Source organism: Diospyros lotus, chromosome 14, assembly GCF_014633365.1.
Source record: "Diospyros lotus cultivar Yz01 chromosome 14, ASM1463336v1, whole genome shotgun sequence".
NCBI classification, from domain to species: Eukaryota; Viridiplantae; Streptophyta; class Magnoliopsida; order Ericales; family Ebenaceae; genus Diospyros; species Diospyros lotus.
Genome location: NC_068351.1, coordinates 32,721,826 through 32,743,471, shown reverse-complemented (window position 1 = coordinate 32,743,471; position 21,646 = coordinate 32,721,826). Strand labels below are relative to the sequence as shown.

The window sequence follows — 21,646 nt, the reverse complement described above, 5'->3', positions numbered from 1 at the left end:
ATTTATTTGTCTCACACAAAACCGGATATTACCTATGCTGTGGGTATTGTTAGCCAATTCATGCATTCATCGACTGGGAGACACTTGGAAGCAGCGTATCACTTCCTTAAATATCTTAAGGGAACACCGGGTAAGGGTCTACTATTTACAAAAAGCCGAGACAGAGGGATAATAGGTTATGCAGATTTTGATTGGGCAGGTGTTGTGGAAGATAGCAAATCCACATCAGGCTATTGTACAAAATTATGGGGTAACTTGGTGACTTGGCAGAGCAAGAACCAACAAGTGGTAGCTCACAGCAATGCTGAAGCAGAGTATCGCTCAATTGCTCAAGCAATTTGTGAAATGGTATGGGTGGAAAGACTGTTGAATGATTTGTCTATGCCGATATTATCTCCTAAGTTTTTTTATAGTGATAGCAAATCAGTTATCAACATTGTCAACAATCCGGTGCAACATGACCGGATGAAGCATGTCTGAATTGATCGCCATTTTGTCAAACAAAAGCTTGAGGATGGTAACATTAAGCTGACTTATGTTCCAACAAAAGAACAACATGCAGACATTTTGACCAAAGCAATGGGAAAACAAGGTTTTGAATATATAAGAAGCAAGGTGGGAATATTTGATATATATTCCTCAGCTTAAGAGGGGGGGGGGGTGTTGAAAGATAAAGATGCAACAACCAATCCTAAAGGATTGAGAAGATGATCCGTGGATGAGATGAGAGGAATAAGAGAAGGATAACTTTCTCGAGTTATCCTCAAGTTGATCTTATATATCTTGTGTATTATTTGTAGATTAGTTAGAATTATTTTATCTTGTAATCTTGTGCAAGAATTTTGGAGTTTATCTAGTAGCTAAATTTTAGGAGATAAGTTTGTATCAAACTAGGAGTCTTGTATATTTAATCCTAGTTGCTAATGGAGAAGTGGTACGATAGTTTTCATTATTTTATCGGATTTCTTTAGTTGTGAAAGCCTTAAACTGTGTAAACAACTTGGAATATGTTGGATAATTAGAAATAGAATGCTTAACACATGATCTCACCCCCTTTAGGATAGCAATGGGAATGCCCAGATCACTGCTGTGGCTGGCATCATGCTCTCTGGTTGATTCAGTATGTTCAGCAGGTTCTTCCTCTCTTGTTGGACCTTCCCCTGGTTCTAACAATTGGCCAAGATGAGGATCAGAACACTTAGACCTTCTTGAATATACTTTGATAGCCTTTTCTCCCCCTGAATTAGTCACCAAGGGCTCAATTTGTTGGTCAACAGGAGAGTTAGAGGAGTCAAGGTTTGCTGATTCCGTAAGAATTGGTTGAAAGGAAGGCGGGAAAGGAAGAGATACCATAGGATCCCAATGATTTTCGACTTGCTGTAACCCACTGTTGGAATAATAGAATTCATTTTTCATAAATGTTACATCACAAGAAACAAAGAATTTTTGTGATGATGGGGAATAACATTTATATCCTTTTTGTGTGGGAGAATAGCCAATAAATATGCATTTGAAGGATTTTGGCTCGAGTTTGTGATGGTTAGAACCCGTTTGATGAAGGTATACAACACAACCAAAAACTCTAGGAGAAATAGAGTTAAGGATGCGTGTATGAGGATAATAATGCAGGAGATGATTTAAGGGAATTTGATAGTCTATTACTTTGGATGGCAGCCTATTGATCAAATAAGAGGCTGTTAAAATCGCCTCACCCCAATACCCATGAGTAGAACTAGCAATCACTAGGGATCTAGCCACTTCAAGGAAATGATGATTTTTTCTCTCCGCTACCCTATTTTGCTGAGGAGTATAGGGGCAAGTGCTTTGATGAAAAATATCATGATTTGTTAGATATTGGGTGAGGGGTTGAGAGAAGTATTCATGGCCATTGTCAGTCTTAAGGATGCAAATAGAGGACTGAAAAACATTTTGAACCAATTTATGAAAGGCTTGAAAGATAGCGCCTACTTCGGATTTGTCTTTCATTAGATATACCTAACATACTCTTGTGTGGTCATCGATAAAGGTGACAAACCATCTAGCACTAGTCAAGTTTGGAATTCTTGCCGGGCCCCAAATGTCGTTATGAATAAAGTAAAACAACTTAGAAGGAGAGTAAGAATGAGGCTGATATGTATTGTGTGTTTGTATTGCAAGAATGCAACTTTCACATTGAAGAACTACTCCCTCTTTATTGAAGAATAAATCTACATACAGTCGTTTCAAATAAGAAAAACTAGGATGACCAAGCCTATTTTGTTATGCCTATTATGCCATAACAAAATATTGGAATTAGAATGAATTGTAAACGGGAGTCTAGGAATGAATTGATTTGAGGGAGATAGGTTGTCTGATATCCAATAAAGCCTGTTCTTTTCCTCAGCACTGCCAATCATCTTCCTTGAGGTTTGGTCTTGAAAAACACAAAGAGATGGAAGAAAAATCACAGTGCAGTTCATATCCCTTGTTAATTTGCTAACAAATAACAAATTGCATGTCAAATTTGGCACATATAGTACTGTTTTAAGTTGCAGTCCAGCCACACATATATTCCCGTGCCCCTTAACAGTGGACATGCTCCCATCTGCCATTAACATTGTTAACTTCTTATTTTGAGGCTGAAATTTTTCAAAAAACAGGTTTGATCTGGTCATGTGATCGGATGCATCGGTGTCAACAATCCAACCTTTTTCATTCATGCTTCTAGTAGTTAGAGAGTACTTTAAGTTACCTCTTTGGACCAATGATGTAGACGTGTTGGCTGTTGAGATGTCTGGATCCTTTGTCAGTTGAGTGTTGAGTAGTTTTTTGTAACATTTGCATCTGATCGCTAGTTAGAGTCATACTTATACCTTTCTCGGGTATAGGAGGGGCTGCAATTGATGCTGTGTAGGCTAGTCTCTCTTTTTCTCTTATATTCTTTGGTTTCCAATTGGCTGGCTTCCCATGCAACTTCTAGCAAGTTTCCTTGGTGTGATATGGCTTGTTGCAATACTCATACCATGGTTTATCCCTAGGGAATTCCTCCCTCTTGGTTGTGATAAGTGCCGATCCTGCACTTGGATCTCCTGCTGGAAGCATGACTCGTTTTCTACTTTCCTCTCTTCTTACCTCTGCAAATACCTCTCGGAGGGAAGGAAGAGGTTTTACACCAAGTAGGCGGCCTCTCACTTTGTCTAGATCGGAATTAAGGCCCTAGAGGAAGTCAAAAATCCTTTCTTTCTCTAGCATTTTGCCATACTTCAAGCTGTCAGTTGTGCACTCCCAACTTAGATCATAAAAGAGATCCATCTCCTGCCAAAGTTCTAGCAGAGTATTGTGATATTCAGTCACATTCATATTACCTTGCCTAGTGGTCTGAATGGCTGATCGAATCTCGAAACATTGGGCTGTATTTTCGAGATCCGAGAATATTTCTTGTACTGCATCCCATGCCTCCTTAGCTGTCTTGTAGAAGAGGTATGTGCAACCAATTTTCGGCTTCATCGAGTTGATGAGCCATGCCATAATAATTGAGGTTCTCGACCTCCCATGTTTGATAATCAACAGAGGTTTTTGGTGGTGCTACAACATCACCATATAAGTAGCAATATTTGCCTTTTCCTTTAATCACTAATGTAACTAATTGACACCACTCTCGGAAATTCCGACCATTCAATCGGTGTTGAGTGATTTGCAGGCTTTGGCTATCCAAAGACAGGGCAGTCCTTGAGTCACCATTGGTTGTGGGTTCGGATTAGGGGACGATTTTGTAGATGCCGTAGATTTTGAAGTGGCCATGGCTGTTGCAGGAATTTGCCTTGATAAATCAGACTTGGATCAACCAAGCTCTGATACCATGAACAAAATTTAACACCTAACTAAACTGTTAGGTTGAAGAGAACTTAGGAAAAATATCCCTTGTTATCATGTATTGAACCATAGGCCAATCTCTTATACAAAAGGTTTCCTACTTAAGTTAGAATTCTACCTAGCTTCAAACACTATAAAGGTATATCCATTCTAAGATACATCTACTACTTTACATTATCTCTATTATTTAGGTAAACTTATCTTCACAATCTTATCTCCTATAATTTTTCTGGTTATCTAGGAACTCTCTTCTTCTTCTTTATCCACATCATCTTGGCTTCATCTCTATCTTCATCTCTTTCTCTTGTGGCACGTTAATGACCTCATCTTCTTATCATAAGCACACAGATTCCTAAATCCTAACACAAGTGGTAGAGACCATCTTTGAGGCTGCCTTGCCTCCGATCATATGGCTCGCAACTAGGTATTGCATAAAACATGATTGTAAATAAAAATTATTTGACAATTGAACCTGGGCCAACCTTTTATTTTAATTTGGGTTTATTCAAGAAGTAGAGACCATCCTTGAGGCTGCCTTGCCTCCAATCATATGGCTTATGACTAGGTGTTGGATAAAACATGATTGTAAATAAAAATTGTTTGACAATTTAACCTGGGCCAACCTTTTAATTTGGGTTGAGTAATCAAGTAGTAGAGACCATCCTTGAGGTTACCATTGCCTATCATATGTCTTGTGACAAGGTCTTGGAAAAAAACACAATTACAACAAAATATCAAACATTAATCCCACTAGGTGGGTTTGACTATATGAATTTTAGCTTGCCGATTGTTTCTATATATGGCCATCTTTGTTCATGTTCACAACTCACACCATGCAAGGAGGGAAGGAATGATGGATGTTATGATGAATGAATCCAAAACTGGAATTCTCATTTTACAGTTGTGCATTATACACATAATAGAAATCTCAAGATAAATTATAGACATAAAACTACAATTACTCAATCACTAGGGAGTTGTGCAATCTGTCAACATGTGGTTCCCTTCTCCCTTGCTGTCCCCAAAAGAGAGCTTGTCAGATTTGCTCATGGTTCTATCTCCACTGGCATCTTGTTCTCCATGGGGGCAGAGGGTTTTGAGGTGCATCACTCCCCCCACCTAAAAAAAAAATATATTCAGTTAAGGCAACGCATTTTGTGAGCGTAAAAAATGATGGCTCAAGATGAGCCACCATACCTCCTTTGGCTCCCCTTTGTTAGATCCACTTTGGTCTTGATCCTGAAACTCCCTTGAACCACTCTCATTGATTTGATGCGGGGCACAATGTATTATAGTTATGGTGGAAGGAAAAGGCTTTCCTATTGGTGCGGGTTGGCAGAGTAGCTAAATCTTTCCTATCCCCTTAGTGCAGACCTGTAGACTATTCATAACAAGCTTATTCATTGTGTCATTTTCTAAGAAGGTCAAGGGGCTGAGGAGATGTAATAATGTAGAAAACATTCAAACAGAAAGTCTTTTGTAGCCTTTTCATTATTTTGATTCCAGTTCTAATGTTTGATATCTTTTGAGACTGGCAGTTGACATCCTAATTGATGTTTCCCCACCTTCCTCCAAATCCCCTACATTTTGAGTATTCTTCTATACCTGTTCTTGGAGAACACCAACATGTTTGATTTTAAGGGGTTCTGGTCTATGTAGGTCTGTGACATAGATAGTCCACCAATGTGAATTCAGTTGGTCTCTTTCCTCTCCTTTATTTTTTCATGTTTTTTTGCTTTTGAGTAATGTGGGGAATTGAGAAGGAATTTGGAGCATTATCGGAAGTATGCAACCGAGATAATGGTCCTAAATATTAGGAGTGTTAAAAGTTGAAGATAAATCAGTTGAAGATGAGACCGAATAATTCTCCTAGAAGATTAGTTGTATTCCTATTTTGTAGATAGCTGTTCTGTAAACTTAAATAGCTTAGATAACTATCTTGTACTTGTAGATGGCATAGACTTGTACATAAGGTAGGACTCTTATAGGTGTGTATATATAGGATACACTATAATGAATAATTATTCCATTCCCTTCTCTCAAAATAATTTCTACAAGTAACTAGATTCAGATCCCCTGAGATTTGCCCAGAATCATCCTCCCTTGATTTGGGAAATTACTTCCCCTCCCTCTGGTGGAAACTTGGTAGCAGCTCTGTCATTTAGGTAGTGTATATTTTAGGCTTGGGAGGAAAATCTTATTGAGATCATACAAAAAAGAAGCAATCTTCCAAAATTTAACCTTACTGATAGACAAATTACTGAAGTAGTTTAATACGGCATATGTTTGAGATAAATACTACAGGAAAGGATATATTCTTGGAAAAAAAAACTGCCCCACTATCATATAGTACATTTGCATTTCTCATTTCATTTTTCCCTTGCCCACATTCCTCATCAATGGCCAATGTCACAAAGTATATTTGCATCCAATGGATTTTGACTGAATTCTATCCCTAGCTTCTCTTTTTCAGTAATGATAGTTTATGGTTATGCTGTTCTCTTCTAATGCATGGTTAGCCCTTACTGTGTGTTTGTTGCCTATACTCTTATGCAGGTTATCCCAGCTTTGGATTCCGGAACACCAATCTTTGCCTCGTCCTTCACAATGGAGGTATGCTTGAAAAGCTCTTGCAAAAATTCACGTGATATCTCAAAAAATGTTATTCTTATAAGGAAAAAGAAATGTTGAATGGTCAGAATAGTGATCCATGTTTTATATGGACTTGGATACATGAGGAGTAGTGTGCAAGTGTATCTAATGATTCTAACTGTTGGATTCATCTAATTTGTGGTGAAGAACCTGGGTACATAGACAAATTCTTTTCTATTTTATGGAAACAAATGTTCTTCTGATCTAAATTAGAGTGTTGAGCGTGGCACTTCACTCATTATGGAGCTATAATGAACAATAGAGTGACATAGTAATGAATATTTTGCTATATACACTTTCATTGTGGAGTTTATGCCCAAGTGCATGTTATATGTGAATCATAGGACATGCTTACTTGACATGTTGGACATGTATTTAATCAATTATCTAGTATTTTCTCTCCAAGAAGGTATTTCACACTTTCATATATTTAAGTAACATATGTTGATAATGATGCTTCTGGCAATGCAAACAGAGGTTCCTAAAAACTATACACATATCTAAGAAGCATAGATACAAAATGTAGAATACAGATATGACATAATACTAACATTCCAAATGGAAATTTTCAGGAAAAGGAAAGTGGGAAATTACATGGCTGAAGCTTGATAGAGAATAAATATATATGGCTTTATGTACACTCATAAAAATAAATGGTTCCTATTTTTGTATCTCAAGTACATTTATGTATATAAAGGTAGTAATCACACCTTGGGGTGTTTGTCTGATGAGTTTTTGCTGGCACAACATCATGGATATAATATGATATGTATCAGGCAATTGTGTGGAAATTTGCTTGGAGAATGTCCTTGTATATAATTTTGGGCCTTAAAAGTTTTATACTGACCAAGTAGCAATGCAGATTGATTCAATCCTCCAGTCCTTCTGCAAATGACATGTCTTAAGTTTGCATATATTAGATCTATCTTCTGTTGAAGTGTTGTCTGTAGTTCTCTTTTGTTTCTTCATTAATATAGAATGTTGTCATTCGTGTTTTTAAACAGCTTATTAAGAAGCGCTTGAAGGAGTATGGGATCTTTGTTCCGTCTAGGCTGAAAGTATTTAAAACTAGGAAGAGATTTAGTGCTGGGCCATTTGAGATAGAGCCTATCAGGGTAACCCATTCTATTCCCGATTGTTCTGGATTGGTTCTCCGATGTGCTGATGGTACTATTCTTCACACTGGGGATTGGAAGGTATCCTACTTTGTTTCTTGACTTTATTTCATTTCAATTTCTTTGTGTTCATTTCTGGAGCTACACGTGAAACTATATTCAACAGATTGATGAATCACCACTAGATGGGAAGGTATTTGATCGGGAAGGTCTAGAGGAACTTTCAAAAGAGGGAGTAACACTGGTACGTCTGCTGAATCAGTGTTTCATTGTTTTTCTGTTAGACTGTAATTGATGAAACATGATCCTGGCTCTCATTCCCGATAAGAAACCTGGCTTGGCTTTTGAGGTCCGGGATAGAGAACAGAGGTGGATTATTTGCTAAATGTTCGAACTCAAAATTTCTTTGAAAAAATTCTTATTATTATTTCAAATTAAGGGTTAAGGGTTGGTTGCAAGGTTATGCTTATGGTTTATATCACCAGAGGTCAAGAAATATTGTAGTTTGAGTGAGACAATGAGAAATTTCTTTTTGATAGATAAACGAGAATATAGAACCAAAAATGTGCTTTAAGGGGTGAACCTTTTAGAAAAGAATGAGCAGGTAACCAGAGGCTCCTGCAATCTGGAGACATGTAATGGTAAAAACATTTCTAAAGAAGTGCATATTTGACACAAGCAAAAGGACTCTCCACCCTCAACCATAAATAAATAAGTGATAGTGTGACACTCAGAAAAAAAAGAGCCTCCTTGTCAATTGTAGCACATACACATAAAAAAGTTCAACCAGGCTGGTGTCAAATCCATTTATCCCCCCTAACTTGGTCAAAGGATGATGTGAAATACGCTAGAAATGTACCAAGTGGCAATTTCCAGTTGGGAAATTTTTTTCTAGGCTTACTGGCTTAGAAACCATACTATTGTAGGAGGAAGAGAGAAGTACTGTGCCACGTCCTGATGTGAAATCAAGGGACGAGAAGAATAGGAAAAGGACAATAAGAAGATAAGAGGAAAGATAAGAAATCAAATGGAAGAGAGGAGAAAAAGGCGGATAACAAGAAGAAAATATAGCAGGAGAAAGAGACCAGAGTTTTGCGCTTATCTTGTTGACTACTAGCTAATGAACCTGCACAATGCAAGGGTTTAAATGCATAAAAATTCTATTAAATTATAATGTAATTGTAAAATATAATTTAAATATATTGTGGTCAATAGATTAATATTTGCCGTCATAATTGGATTTTTAAATTCGAATATTGTATTATAGTCGTTTTAACAATGTTTTCATCATTATGTTAAAAGGATATTGAACGTGGAGTATAAAATAGTAATATTTATTTCCAAATTCAACAAGCATTTTAAAAAGATTTAAACTTACTCCTTGAAAAAGAAAGCAAAAATAGGAATTGAGTGTTTTAACATTTTATATTTATGACAATCACTTTAAGGGAAAAAACAATTTCCCGGTTTGAAGGCTCATGAACTATTGTTTCTAGAAAAGGTATTCTCACACTTGATGATAATTTAGAGAAAAAAGCTTTTGTTATAAATTTCTTAGTTATTTAACATATTATTAAACACTGAATTATCTGATTACTTGTCTTTGAATTACCTGTTGCTGCAGATTAGAGGTCATTCTGATATTCCAACTTTTTAGGTGGCACTGAATGTGCTATAAAGCTAATTCTAGTTGGCATTGATTTTGGCTTAGGAATGATTACAGAAATTGGATATCTTGCTCCATTGATTTCTAGATTTTGGTGGCAGTTTGGTCTTTGTTGTTAAAATTTTCTGTTGCATTAACTATTACTTGGATTAGATAGTAAATTATTAAAGACTAACTCATCTAAAAGATTAATTTATTAAAAAGAGGGGTAAACTTTTAATTAATATTTATAATCTCAACATGACCCTTGGTCCAAATCCATGCTATTATCTGAACATTGCATTCCCAGTGAGGTTCAACACATGGCCTTTTACTTGCTCTACTGTTATGTTAAATTCTTGATTGCTAACTCATCTGAAGGTAGGTTTTGGGGGGGGGGGGGGGGGGGGGGTAAGTTTATTTTTTTTTTCCAATTAATATTTTTAGTTTTATACCCTCATCATCAGTTTCTGTTTGTGTTACGTTTGCATCATTTTGGTTTTGTGTTCCATCATCATCATTATCAAGAACTGCACCTTATCCTAACTGAGTTAGGGTTAGTGGCACAACATCCATAATGTCATTTTGCTTCTAAAAGTCACATTGACAATTCATGCAAGAGAACAATGTGTCAAAATTTTATGCCAGATGCCTGAGATAAAGTTCTAACACTATCTTCATATGGAAAAGTTTCATGAGATGGTGAAGGAAGATAATTGATATGGTCGTGTTCCATCATATAGTTGATTTATGTTTGTATAACAGAATTTACATCCTTCGTCAATTGCTGGCAAAAAATAGCAGTCATGATGGACGTCACTTAGTTCTCATTCTTTGCAGATGATGAGTGACTCGACAAATGTACTCTCACCTGGAAGGACATTTAGTGAGGCTGTTGTAGCTAATGCATTATTGAGGCATATTTCAGCTTCCAAAGGAAGGGTTATTACTACTCAATTTGCATCAAATATACATCGTCTCGGTAGCGTGAAAGCTGCAGCCGATTTAACTGGCAGAAAATTGGTATGCCTTATTATTTTTTTGTTCTTGGTTATTGATATGCCTTCTATTGATTATCCTAACCAAATTATGGTCATGTTCCATTGCATAGTTGATTTTGCTGCTCCTGTTGTTTTGACACTCTAACCTGTAAGGGTGTTGGTGTTTTCCTTATTGTGCTAGGTATTTGTTGGCATGTCCTTGAGAACATACCTAGATGCTGCATGGAAAGATGGGAAGGCTCCAATTGATCCATCAACTCTAGTAATGACCTCATTCTTTTCCTTTCCTAATGCCCTTCTTGATGGTGGATTGCTTTAGTTTCTTCTGGATGGTGGTTTGATATGGTGCCAACTTAAGAAGGACAAAGTTCTATCAGCTCACATTTAGTTTAACCATGTTGAGAAATTACATCAATGTGTCAGCTGTAAAGGTTTGAGTTGTTTTCAACAGTCTGACGTAATTATTTAGTGTAGAATGTAGGATGGGATAAAATAGTTGATTATTCAACTATTGTGTGTGTTCCTTTTCTACTACTATAGTTTTGAACATTGCTAATTGTGATGTGGAAAATTTTAGTACTGCGGCCATTAAACTTGCTGCATATACATGAATTGACCATATATTGTTTCCCTCATCTAAATGGTGCTGACTTTCACCAATTTTTGGCTTTTTGCTACATGCCATTCAATAGATAATACAGTAGTACATGCATGTTACCATTGCATTAGGCAGTCAAAAGTTGTGCTACAATGTTAGTTCCTGAGAATACTGCTTTTTCTTGTCTTTTGTGTTTCTTTGGCTGATAATTTCTTCATTTGATTAAAACTTCTCATAGTAGAGCCCTTTGACTCAAGTAATTGTATTTCAAGAAATTGGTGAGAAAAATCACAGAATGAGATCTGGGACGTTTTCTCTGACCAAGAGAATGTTTAGAGGCAATATAGTTTGTAGGAGATCTGTTCTTTTGGTTAGCTTGACCAAGCTAACCACCCAACATATCAGAGTTCACCTTTTTCTAATACTTTAGATCTTTGAATAACTCCAAATCAATATTGATTGAGAGTTCCAGTGCGCCATGTCTGACACAGCTTTATGTGCATCTGTCTTTTTGGCATAACAACAAATTTTTATGTTTTTCATTTTGTTTGACATGTAGGCAAAATTATAAGCAACTCAATATGTTTTCTAGCAAATAATTTTCAAAAGAAAAGAAAGAAACTTTTTTTTTTCCCTAGCAGTACTTCCAACCCTACATTGGACTGTCAGATTATGAATTTGACAAGGGTCGTTTCCTCGCAATTCAGCAAGGCTTGCGTGGGAAACCCGTGTATGAGGGAGAGAGAGAATAGTAAGGGAAGAGAATTTGAGAGAAGAGAGTGAAAGAGAGAAAGAGAGCGCGAGAGAGAATTGAGAGGGAAATATTGAATCAATTATATTCTCCAAGTTGCTTTCTCTGGACGCGAAGGCTGGTTATATAATACCCATACATTGGTGCCACTATTTGATTACATTTGAAATCGGCCCATGTGCTGTAACGGCCAGCTTACTCCTTATTACACTAATATCCTATAATCTTCTCTTATTTACATACTGATCCCGTGACATGCACCTCAAAAATTAGTTCTTTTTTCCTTGCAAAACCCTTTTCCTCGACTCTTTCTCATATTGCATATGTGCACTGCATAGGTGAAAGTGGAAGACATTGATGCTTATGCCCCGAAAGATTTACTAATCGTCACAACTGGTTCTCAAGTAAGTAGATTATGATGATTTTCCATATTTTTCTTGTTTCTTTAGCTGTTCCTGCCTGCATTTGATGATATGTGATATTGTGTCAGGCAGAACCACGTGCTGCTCTGAATCTTGCATCATATGGAAGTAGTCATTCACTCAAATTGAGCAAAGAAGACATAATACTGTACTCTGCTAAGGTAATGAAAATTAAAGATGCTGCATATGGAGGATATGTTTCTTTCTAGCCAACCTTTGTTTCTCTTGAGAAGTTAGACATCTACTGAGTTTTATTTAGCATTTATTTTGAGTTTATCTTTTTGCAGGAAGGAATCGTTTCAATTCATCATACTTAAAATCTTCATTAATTATAACTAGGATAAAAGCTCAATTTGGCCTCAGTACTTTTTGTTATTTGTCACTTTGGCCGTTGAACTTTTTTTGGGGGGGCTCAAATACTCTCCTGTATTTTACTAATTGTTCCACTTTGACCCTATGACTATAACAAACTGGTTAATATACTTCAAATTTTGTGACCACAACCACTAACTTTGATTTTTGTTAAAATTTAGTCACTTTTGATTTTTTATCAAATTCTGTTGACAGAAGTTGACGTGGCATACATCAATATAAACTCCAAAATTACTTGATTGTGGGGTTTGGGTTAATTTTAACATAAAGTGCTTTTGGAGTTTATATTAATGTATACTATGCCAGTTTTCATTAATACGATTTGATGAAAAATCAAAAGAGAGACTGAATTTTAGTGGTAATCCAAGTGTAGTGGTTGTGGTGAAAAAAATTAAAATACAGTGACTAGTTTTTTTATGAAGGCAAAAGTTTTCAAGAACTAGTAAATGTGCATACTAATGGCCTTCTAAATAGTAGTTTCCACATGTTCTTTTCCTTTTCACGTAGAAAAAAAAAATCTAAATCTCAAGGTTAGCTTAGTGGTAAGGGGTTATGATCACCTTCTCTGTTAAGATTGTGCATCCTAAAAAAAGAGTGATCTTTTAGTGCTTGCAAAATAGGCATGTCAATGGTTTCTTATCAGGTTGGAACTAATAAATTCATATTCAGACTGTTTATTAGATTTATAATCGGATTCAAAAATTGAGTTTGGGTAATACTTTTCGTATTTTGTCACTTTAGCCCCTGATTTTTTTTTTTCTTTTGGCTCAAATACACCTCTGTACTTTATGAATTGCTCCACTTGGATCCTAACTAATGGACTGTTTAACTGATGAATGACAAAAAGTTCAGGGGTCAAATGGAGCTTTTATCTTATAAATTATCATTTTTTTTGGATTTCTTTTCACAAACCTTAATATTTCCTGGGAAAATGGGAAATAAGAAGTTGAAAGCAATTTGTCCTGTTCCATGCAGTGTCTGTGGTTGGTTATATGATATCAAGCTAATTGATGTGAAAAGGTTGATGGATGCTTTGACTTTTTATCTATAGATCTTTGAAGGCTATCTTGTTTTAGTTGACCACCCTTATGTAGGATGATGCATCATCAATTAGGTGAAGATGTTTCATGTTTGCATTTTCATTGTTGAAATACATCATAAAAGCTCATTTCTGAGGGGGAAAAAATCCCTCATGTTGGTCATGCCAACGTGATCATTTGTTGAGAAGCTTCATTATTGAGAAAACACAAGCGCTAGATTTGATTTCTAGTTGTAGCTCAACTGTCTTCTACTGCGGTGATGACTACTTGGATTCCTAAATCATTTCTTTGTTGCTCTCTTTAGTTTGCTCATCTTCTTTGGTGCAGCTGTCAGTGTTCTTGATAGTTCATATTTTCAGGTGATCCCTGGTAATGAGACACAGGTGATGAAGATGCTAAACCGTATATCAGAGATTGGATCAACAATTATAATGGGAAAGAATGAACAGCTGCACACGTCTGGTCACGGTCATCGTGATGAATTGGTCAGTCACCCTCCCCCAGTTCAGGATCTTCTTTCTTTTTTTCTACCTGCCCTTTATGAACTATGAATTTCATTTGCATCCCCTAACCAATTTAGAGCTAGTAAGGAAAAGAAACGAGGATATCATATTTTTATAATAATAATTGCTTACTGTAATCTCTTTTAGACTACTTTCATATTGTGACTGAAATATAAGAAGATTATAAAACTGGTCTCTTTTTGCAATAGATCACTAAAAGAAGATTGTACTAGTCTCTCTATGCGAAGTCTAATTTGTTTCGGAAAACAATCTAAAAGAAGCTTTCCTTCTTTTTCCCACCTGAAGGAGGAAGTATTGAGGATTGTGAAGCCGCAGCATTTTCTGCCCATCCATGGAGAACTCTTATTCTTAAGAGAGCATGAATTACTTGGAAAATCAACTGGGATTCGGCACACCACTGTGAGTTTGTGACTCTTTTTGGCATAATAAATTATTTATTTCTGTTGGAATCTAGGATAAAAGAGAGCCTGGCAAGACAACTGTTACAGCTGTAAACATATGATTATTATGGAAAGGTTGACTTTTGTGGTGCAAGATAGTAAATGGCAGATCCTATGGAGGCAATCAAGGAAGACAACAAAATAATCAAATCTAAAAAACGTGAATGTATATGAGTTGTAATTATGATGATTCTTGTATATTCTTTCATTTTGTGTTCTTTCCTTATATATTCTTTCCTTTTGTTTAAGATTCCTAAGTTGTAAATTATGAGGTTATAAATAGAGAATAATCCAAACGGGCAAGGTGTCTTTGCTTACAGTTTCAAAATCTAGTTGCTGTTATTTTTACATGGTATCAGAGCCACAACTAGGCTAGGCACAAAAAAGACAATAGTTTGAGCGAAAATGTCCCAAAAGAAGTGTGAGAAAATAATTATGAGAGAAAAACTTAAGAGATTAGCCTCTCTTAGCTTGTTTTTTATAATAGGCATAATGGGTCTTAAACACCTATGAGCTTATCCTAATTACAAAAGAAAACACAAACATATAATAATTACAATTATTACTAATAATTCTAACACTCCTCCTCAAGCTGGAGCATAGATATCATATGCACCAAGTTTGTTATAAATATATTCCACTTGCGGACCCTTTAAAGACTTGATGAAGACATCTGCACGTTAATCATTGGAGTTAACAAACTCTGTAACAATAATATTTTCAACCAGCTTTCCTCTAATAAAGTGACAGTCGATTTCAATATGTTTAGTTCGCTTATGGAACATTGGATTGGAAGCAATCTGTAAGGCACTCTGATTATCACAAATAAACTTCATAGGGGACACTCTACAAAACTTAAGTTCTTGCAGGAGTTGTTTAAGCCATATAAGCTCACAAGTTGCATTAGCCATAGCCCGATACTCTGCCTCTGCACTATATCTAGTTACTACATTCTGTTTCTTATTTTTCCAAGAAACACAATTTCCTCCCACGAGAACACAATACCCAGAGGTTGACTGACGATCAGAAGGAGATTCTGCGCAATCTGCATCTGCATAATAACAAATATCTGTGTGTCCCTTATCCTCATAGAGTAACCCTTTATCTGGCACTTTTTTGATATATCTCAGAATCTGAATAACATTCCAGTGAGAATCACGTGGAGAACTGAGGAACTGACTAACTACACTCACAAAAAGAACAATGTCAGGACGAGTGATTGTGAGATAGTTCAACTTACCTACCAGTCTCCTATACCTACCAAGGTCTGAATAAAGCTCCCCCTGTCCCAGCACGAGTCGAACATTTGGATCCATTGGGGTGTCAACTGGTTTGCAGTTCACCATACCAATTTCGTCTAGGATGTTAAGGGCATACTTCCTCTAAGAAATTGAGATACCACCTCATAACTGAGCAACTTCAATACCCAAGAAATATCGAAGTCGGCCTAGGTCTTTGGTCTGAAAGTGCTGATGTAGATGTTCCTTCAGCTTCTGTATTCCAACCTGATCACTCCCTATGATAATAATATCATCTACATAAACAACAAGGTAGATACATAAAGAAGAAGAATGGCGATAGAAAATCAAATGATCAGCTTTACATCGAGTGAGACCAAAGGTTTGAACCACAGTGCCGAACCTGCCAAACAACGCTTGTGGAGATTGTTTCAGACTATAGAGAGATTTCTTGAGTTTGCAGACTACATTAGACTCTTCCTGAGCAACAAAACCAAGTGGACTTCTTCCTGCAAATCACCATGAAGAAAGACATTTTTAATATCGAGCTGATAGAATGACTAATGACGCGTGGCAACCAGAGAGAGAAAAAGACGAATAGATGCCATTTTCGCAATAGGAGAGAATGTATTACTATAATCCATCCCATAGATTTGTGTAAAGCCTTTGGCAACCAAGCGGGCCGTAAGACGTTCCACTTGGCCATCAGGACCCATTTTGGGAGTGAATACCCACCAGCAACCAACGGGAGTCTTTCCTGGTGGTAAAGGCACCAAATCCCAAGTACCATTCGAATGTAAGGCGTTGATCTCATCTAACATAGCCTGACGCTAACCAGGATGGGGTAGAGCTTCACCTGTTGTTTTAGGAATAGAAATAGAGGAAATACTTGCAACAAAAGCACTGTAAGAAGGGGACAAACGGTTATAGTATAAAAAATTATAAATAGGATGGGGATCACGAGTAGACCATGTACCTTTGCAAAGAGCAATGGGGAGATTGTCGGGCTTAGGATTTGAAGCAGGAGGGACCACAGATGGAGAGAGTGAGTCAGGAGAGTCTTGGGATGGAGGAATACTGGCTCCGGTAGCGAGATGAGGACGACGGTGCCATGTTAGAAGTGGAGGAGTTGTGGAAAGTGGATTGGAAAATGGTACGGTAGGTGCCACGGTGGGCACCACAGAGGAGACAAACGGACCTGATGAGGACAACGAAAGAAAAGAAAAAGGAACAGGCAAAACCTGGTGAAGACTCCGTGAATTAGGCTGAGCAACCGAAAAGAAAGATTGTTGTTCAAAGAATGTGACATCAGCAAACAACAGATAATAGTTCAGCTCAGGAGAGTAACACTTATAGCCTTTCTACAACCGAGAATAGTCGAGGAAGATACACTTGAGAGATTTTGCAGCAAGCTTATCCTGTCTAGGTGAAAAAGATTGCACAAAACAGATATAGCCAAAAACATGAAGAGGAATAGAATAAAGCGGTTGTGTAGGGAACAAAAGGGAATGAGGGATTTGGTCCTGTAACGCTGAAGATGGCATGCGATTGATTAGATAATATGCAGTTAGAACATCTCCTCAAAATTTGGTGGGAAGATTGGCATGTAAAAGGAGTGTCCGGACAGTCTCACCATTTTGTTGAGGCGTGTAAGGATAAAAGGATTGATGCATGCCATTACCAGTCATAAAGGTAGCAAAAGGAGAAGAAAAATACTTAGGGACATTATCACTACGTAAGACACGTATAGAAACTTCAAACTGTGTTTTTATTTCAGCAGTAAATATCTGAAAGATAGAAAACAACTCGGACCAATACTTCATAAAAAACAACCAAGTGCAATGAGAAAAATTATCAATGAAAGTAATGAAATATGAAAGACCAAGAGTAGAATTGACACGATTGGGCCCCCATACATTAGAGTGCACGAGGGAAAAGGGAGCCTCAGCCCTATTATGGACTTGATGAGAAAAAGAATTACGAGTGTGTTTCCCACGCTGACATGACTCACAATTAAACATGGACAATGACGACAAACTAGGAACTAATTTCTTCAGTTTGGAGAGGTTGGGATGATCGACACGATAGTGGAGAAGAGTTGGGGAAGCGGCATTGGTGCAAGCTATCGGCGAACTAGGCATAACAAGATGATAGTGACCTTGTGACTCACGCCCGACGCCAATTGTTTGCCCCGTATCCTGGTCCTGAACACAAATAGAGGGAAGAGTAAAGATAACAAAACAGTTAAGGGTTTTGGTGAGTTGGTTAACTGAAATCAAATTAAAAGGACTATCAGGAACATATGAAACAAAATTTAACGAGAAAGACAAGGTGGGTGTGATTTGGTCGATTCCTTTGACTACAGTTTTGGTACCATCAGTCAGGGCAATAGTAGGCAAGGTATCAGAATAAGTAAGTGAGGAGAAAAGAAGTTCATTACCACACATATGGTTAGTGGAATCAGAATCAGAATCTATAATCCAAGGACTAACGGATGAGCCTTGGGCAACACAAGCAACGGGATTACCAAGATGAGACTGCTGGGTGGCTTGAAACTTCTGGAAGGCATCATACACAGCTACAGACATAGGTACCAATTGCGTTGAGCAAGACTAGGATCGCTCTGAAATACATGAACTGTACTGGTAGATGATGCAGGTGTAGTAGCTAGCCGACCATGTTTTTTCCAGCATTTGTCCTCAAGATGATCCAGTTTCTTACAAAAGGTACACTGTGGACGTGAACGATTATTATTGCATCCTCTATTTCCTCCTACGGTGGAAGCCTGAGACACAAGAGCTGAAGATTCGGCTAGAGGAACAATATGAGAAAAATAGGACATATCATGCGCACCTGTCATATTCAACAACCTTTTGAAAGAGTCCTTCATGGTAGAGTTAGCGGAGCTGGTCAAGATTTGATGCCTGATGGCATCAAACTCTGGTTTCAGATCGGAGAGAGCAATAACCATAAAAAACTTCTCTCATTGAGCAATCTGTTCGGTGCAGGTCATAGTGAGAGGAAGAAGAGCATCAAATTCTTGTATGAGAGCCCGAACCTACCGCAGATAAGATTCCATGGGCGACTCCTGCTTGAGATTCTTGATATTAGAAATCATAGTGTACAAACGTTGGATGCCATTTGTATAACACTCTTCAGCTTCCTTCCACACATTAACACAAGTTTCAAAGGGGCGAAATAACTGCATGATGGAAGGATCAATAGATTACCATATGAGGCTACATAACTGGGCATCAACTTGTTTCCATCTAGCCCGATTCACTTCTGGCTCACTTTTACCCTTTGTGGTAAGATGATCCGCTTGACCCTACCCTTTGCATTACATTTTGACAGAGGCTTCCCATAAGAGATAACTGGCTAATCCTATCAACTTGACAGTGGTAATATTGGTTGTCCTAAGATTGGAAACAGTAAAGGATTAAGAGGCAGCAAGGGCAACAAGTGCTGGAGCGAGAATAACACTGGCAGAAACGGCGTCATTGAAATTAGACATGGCGAGGGTTTCGACATCGGTAGTGGCTTGAGGGGTCGTCGGAGATCAGATTTGGAGAAGTTGAAGAAGATTGGCCGACGGACGCGCTGTCACTCGCCGGCGCGTGGGGGCGCATGGGTGGTCCGGCGGCGATGAGTCTTTGGCGGTCGGTCGATCTAGTGGTGGCGAACCCTATGGTGGGGGCGATGTTATCCAATGGTGGCCAGACAGTGGAGTTCTGGTATTGGGCAGTGACAACGACGATTAGGGTTTGACGGTTGCTGGAAAAAGATACACAGCGATGGCTAGGGTTTTTCTCACCGGTAGTTTTGATACCATGTGAGAAAATAATTACGAGAGAAAAATCTAAGAGATTAAGCTCTCTTAGATTGTTATTTATAATAGTAGGCATAATAGGCCTTAAACTATTATGGGTTTTTTCTAATTACAAAATAAAACACAAACATATAATAATTACAATTATACTAATAATTCTAACAAGGAGGTTAGATCAACCAGTGTTATAGGGGGCTGTGGTGCCTACTGAGGGGCTTAAAATTACAATTCCTTCCAATAATCCATCCTTGCTTATTAGTCCAGTGAAAGTAGATGGCAGTAACTATCTAGCCTGGTCTTGCTAATTGTTCATCAAAGCCCAATGATTGGAAGACTGCATCACTAGCATGAAAACTCAAAAACCTACCGCTGGAGATGTATAAGCTCGGCAATGGGAGATCGAGAACTTCCTTGTGATGTCTTGGCTGATCAATTCAATGCAGCCAAACATTGCCAAGGGGTATCTACTGCTAGATACAACATGGAAGATTTGAAATGTTGCATCACAAACCTACTCTCAAATTGAACATGATGCACAAATTTACGAGATCATAAAAAAGGTACATGAAACTAAACAAGGTGAATGGTCAATTTCTCAATATTATGCTGAATTAAATAGTCTGGCAAGAGTTGGATTATTATCAAGATTTCCAGCAGAATGTTCTAATGATGCTTCTAAGATCCAAACGATGATTGATAAAGAAAGGGTATTTGATTTTTTAGCTGTCTTAAATATAGAGTTTGGCCAAATAAGGGTTCATATATTAGGAAGGGTGCCTTTTCCTACTTTGAAGTTGGCTTATTCCTATGTTCATCAAGAGGAGAGCAAAAGGAGTGTTATGCTCCATCTTGCTACAACAAACAGATCAGCCATGATGGTGAAACCATCACTTGATAGAACCCCTACCAGCCATGGAAGTATCAATAAGAATTAGATAAGGTGTGAATATTGTGGAAAACCTAGGCATACAAAGGAGACTTGCCGGTCTTTACATGGTAGACCTACTAAGGGAAAGGATAAAAGGCATGAGGGACGTCATCTATCAGAAGCTACCCAAACTAATGGGGGGCCACAACCAGAACCTGAAAAGCCTAGTCTCTCAAGGGAAGAATTGGTTTTCATACAACAGTTGATGAATAAAATGAAGATGGACTCAAATACCCCTTCTACGTCACACTGTCCAAGCAGGTGCAACTGGTAGTGCTCCTACTCAAGGTATTGTTATAACATTCTATTTCTCAAATTTTGTAGAACAACCAACTTGGATCATAGATTCTGGGGCTTCAACCCACATGACTAGTTTATCTAATTCCTACTTAACCTACACCCCATGTTCCGATAGGGAAAATGTTAGAATTGCAGATGGTACTCTCTCTCCTATTTCTGGAAAAAAGACTATTAATTACAACAAAAACCTCAACCTGTCATCTGTTCTTTATGTTCCTGATTTTGCAAATAACTTGTCATTTTTTTCACAAATTCCCTAAACTATAAAATTACTTTTTTTCCTACCCATTATGTTTTCTAGGAGGTGAGCATAGGGAAAACGATTGGCTCTAGTTGATGGCTTGTACTAACTGGACAATAAATCATTCTCTCACCTTGAAGATCGAGCCCTAAAGGTTAACCAACTAACCTCAGTGGAGAAGGAGCTAATGTAGTGGCATCAAAGATTAGGTCGTCCTTTTTTTTTAGTGATAGGGAATATTATTCCTAGTATGAGTAAACAATGTAGTAATACTAGTATATTTTGTGAAACGTGTGAGTTCAGTAAACACACAAGAAGTACTTACCCTGCACTTAATAAAGAGTCCTAAGCCTTTCATGATTGTCCATTCAGATATTCGGGGACCTAGTAGGGTTAAAACATTTGTTGGATACAGGTGGTTCATTACCTTTATAGATTGTTTTAGTCGAACAGCTTGGGTTCATATGACACATAAAAGTGAGGCTAGTCATTGTTTCAAGTCATTTCACAATATGGTAACTACTCAGTTCAATACAAAAATCCAAGTTCTTAGAAGTGATAATGGCTTAGAATATAAGGATATTGCTTTCCAAGACTACCTCCGAGATCAAGGAATCATACACCAAACCAATTGTGTTGATACCCTTACTCAGAATGGTGTATAGCAGAAAGGAAAAACAAACTTTGCTATGCATGTT

The 21,646-nt window shown here is 37.5% G+C and overlaps 1 protein-coding gene across 2 annotated transcripts in view; it reads left to right on the top strand.

The window, feature by feature from the left end:
• LOC127791041 (ribonuclease J) overlaps window positions 1-21,646 on the top strand; it is a 56,209-nt gene that overhangs the window by 15,201 nt on the left and 19,362 nt on the right. For both annotated transcript variants that reach the window (XM_052320769.1, XM_052320771.1), the window contains 9 exons: window positions 6,409-6,465; window positions 7,509-7,700; window positions 7,786-7,863; window positions 10,105-10,287; window positions 10,447-10,527; window positions 11,953-12,018; window positions 12,105-12,197; window positions 13,808-13,933; window positions 14,258-14,371. In XM_052320769.1, the coding sequence (XP_052176729.1) occupies window positions 6,409-6,465; window positions 7,509-7,700; window positions 7,786-7,863; window positions 10,105-10,287; window positions 10,447-10,527; window positions 11,953-12,018; window positions 12,105-12,197; window positions 13,808-13,933; window positions 14,258-14,371 (990 nt within the window). The remainder of the gene's footprint in view (window positions 1-6,408; window positions 6,466-7,508; window positions 7,701-7,785; window positions 7,864-10,104; window positions 10,288-10,446; window positions 10,528-11,952; window positions 12,019-12,104; window positions 12,198-13,807; window positions 13,934-14,257; window positions 14,372-21,646) is intronic.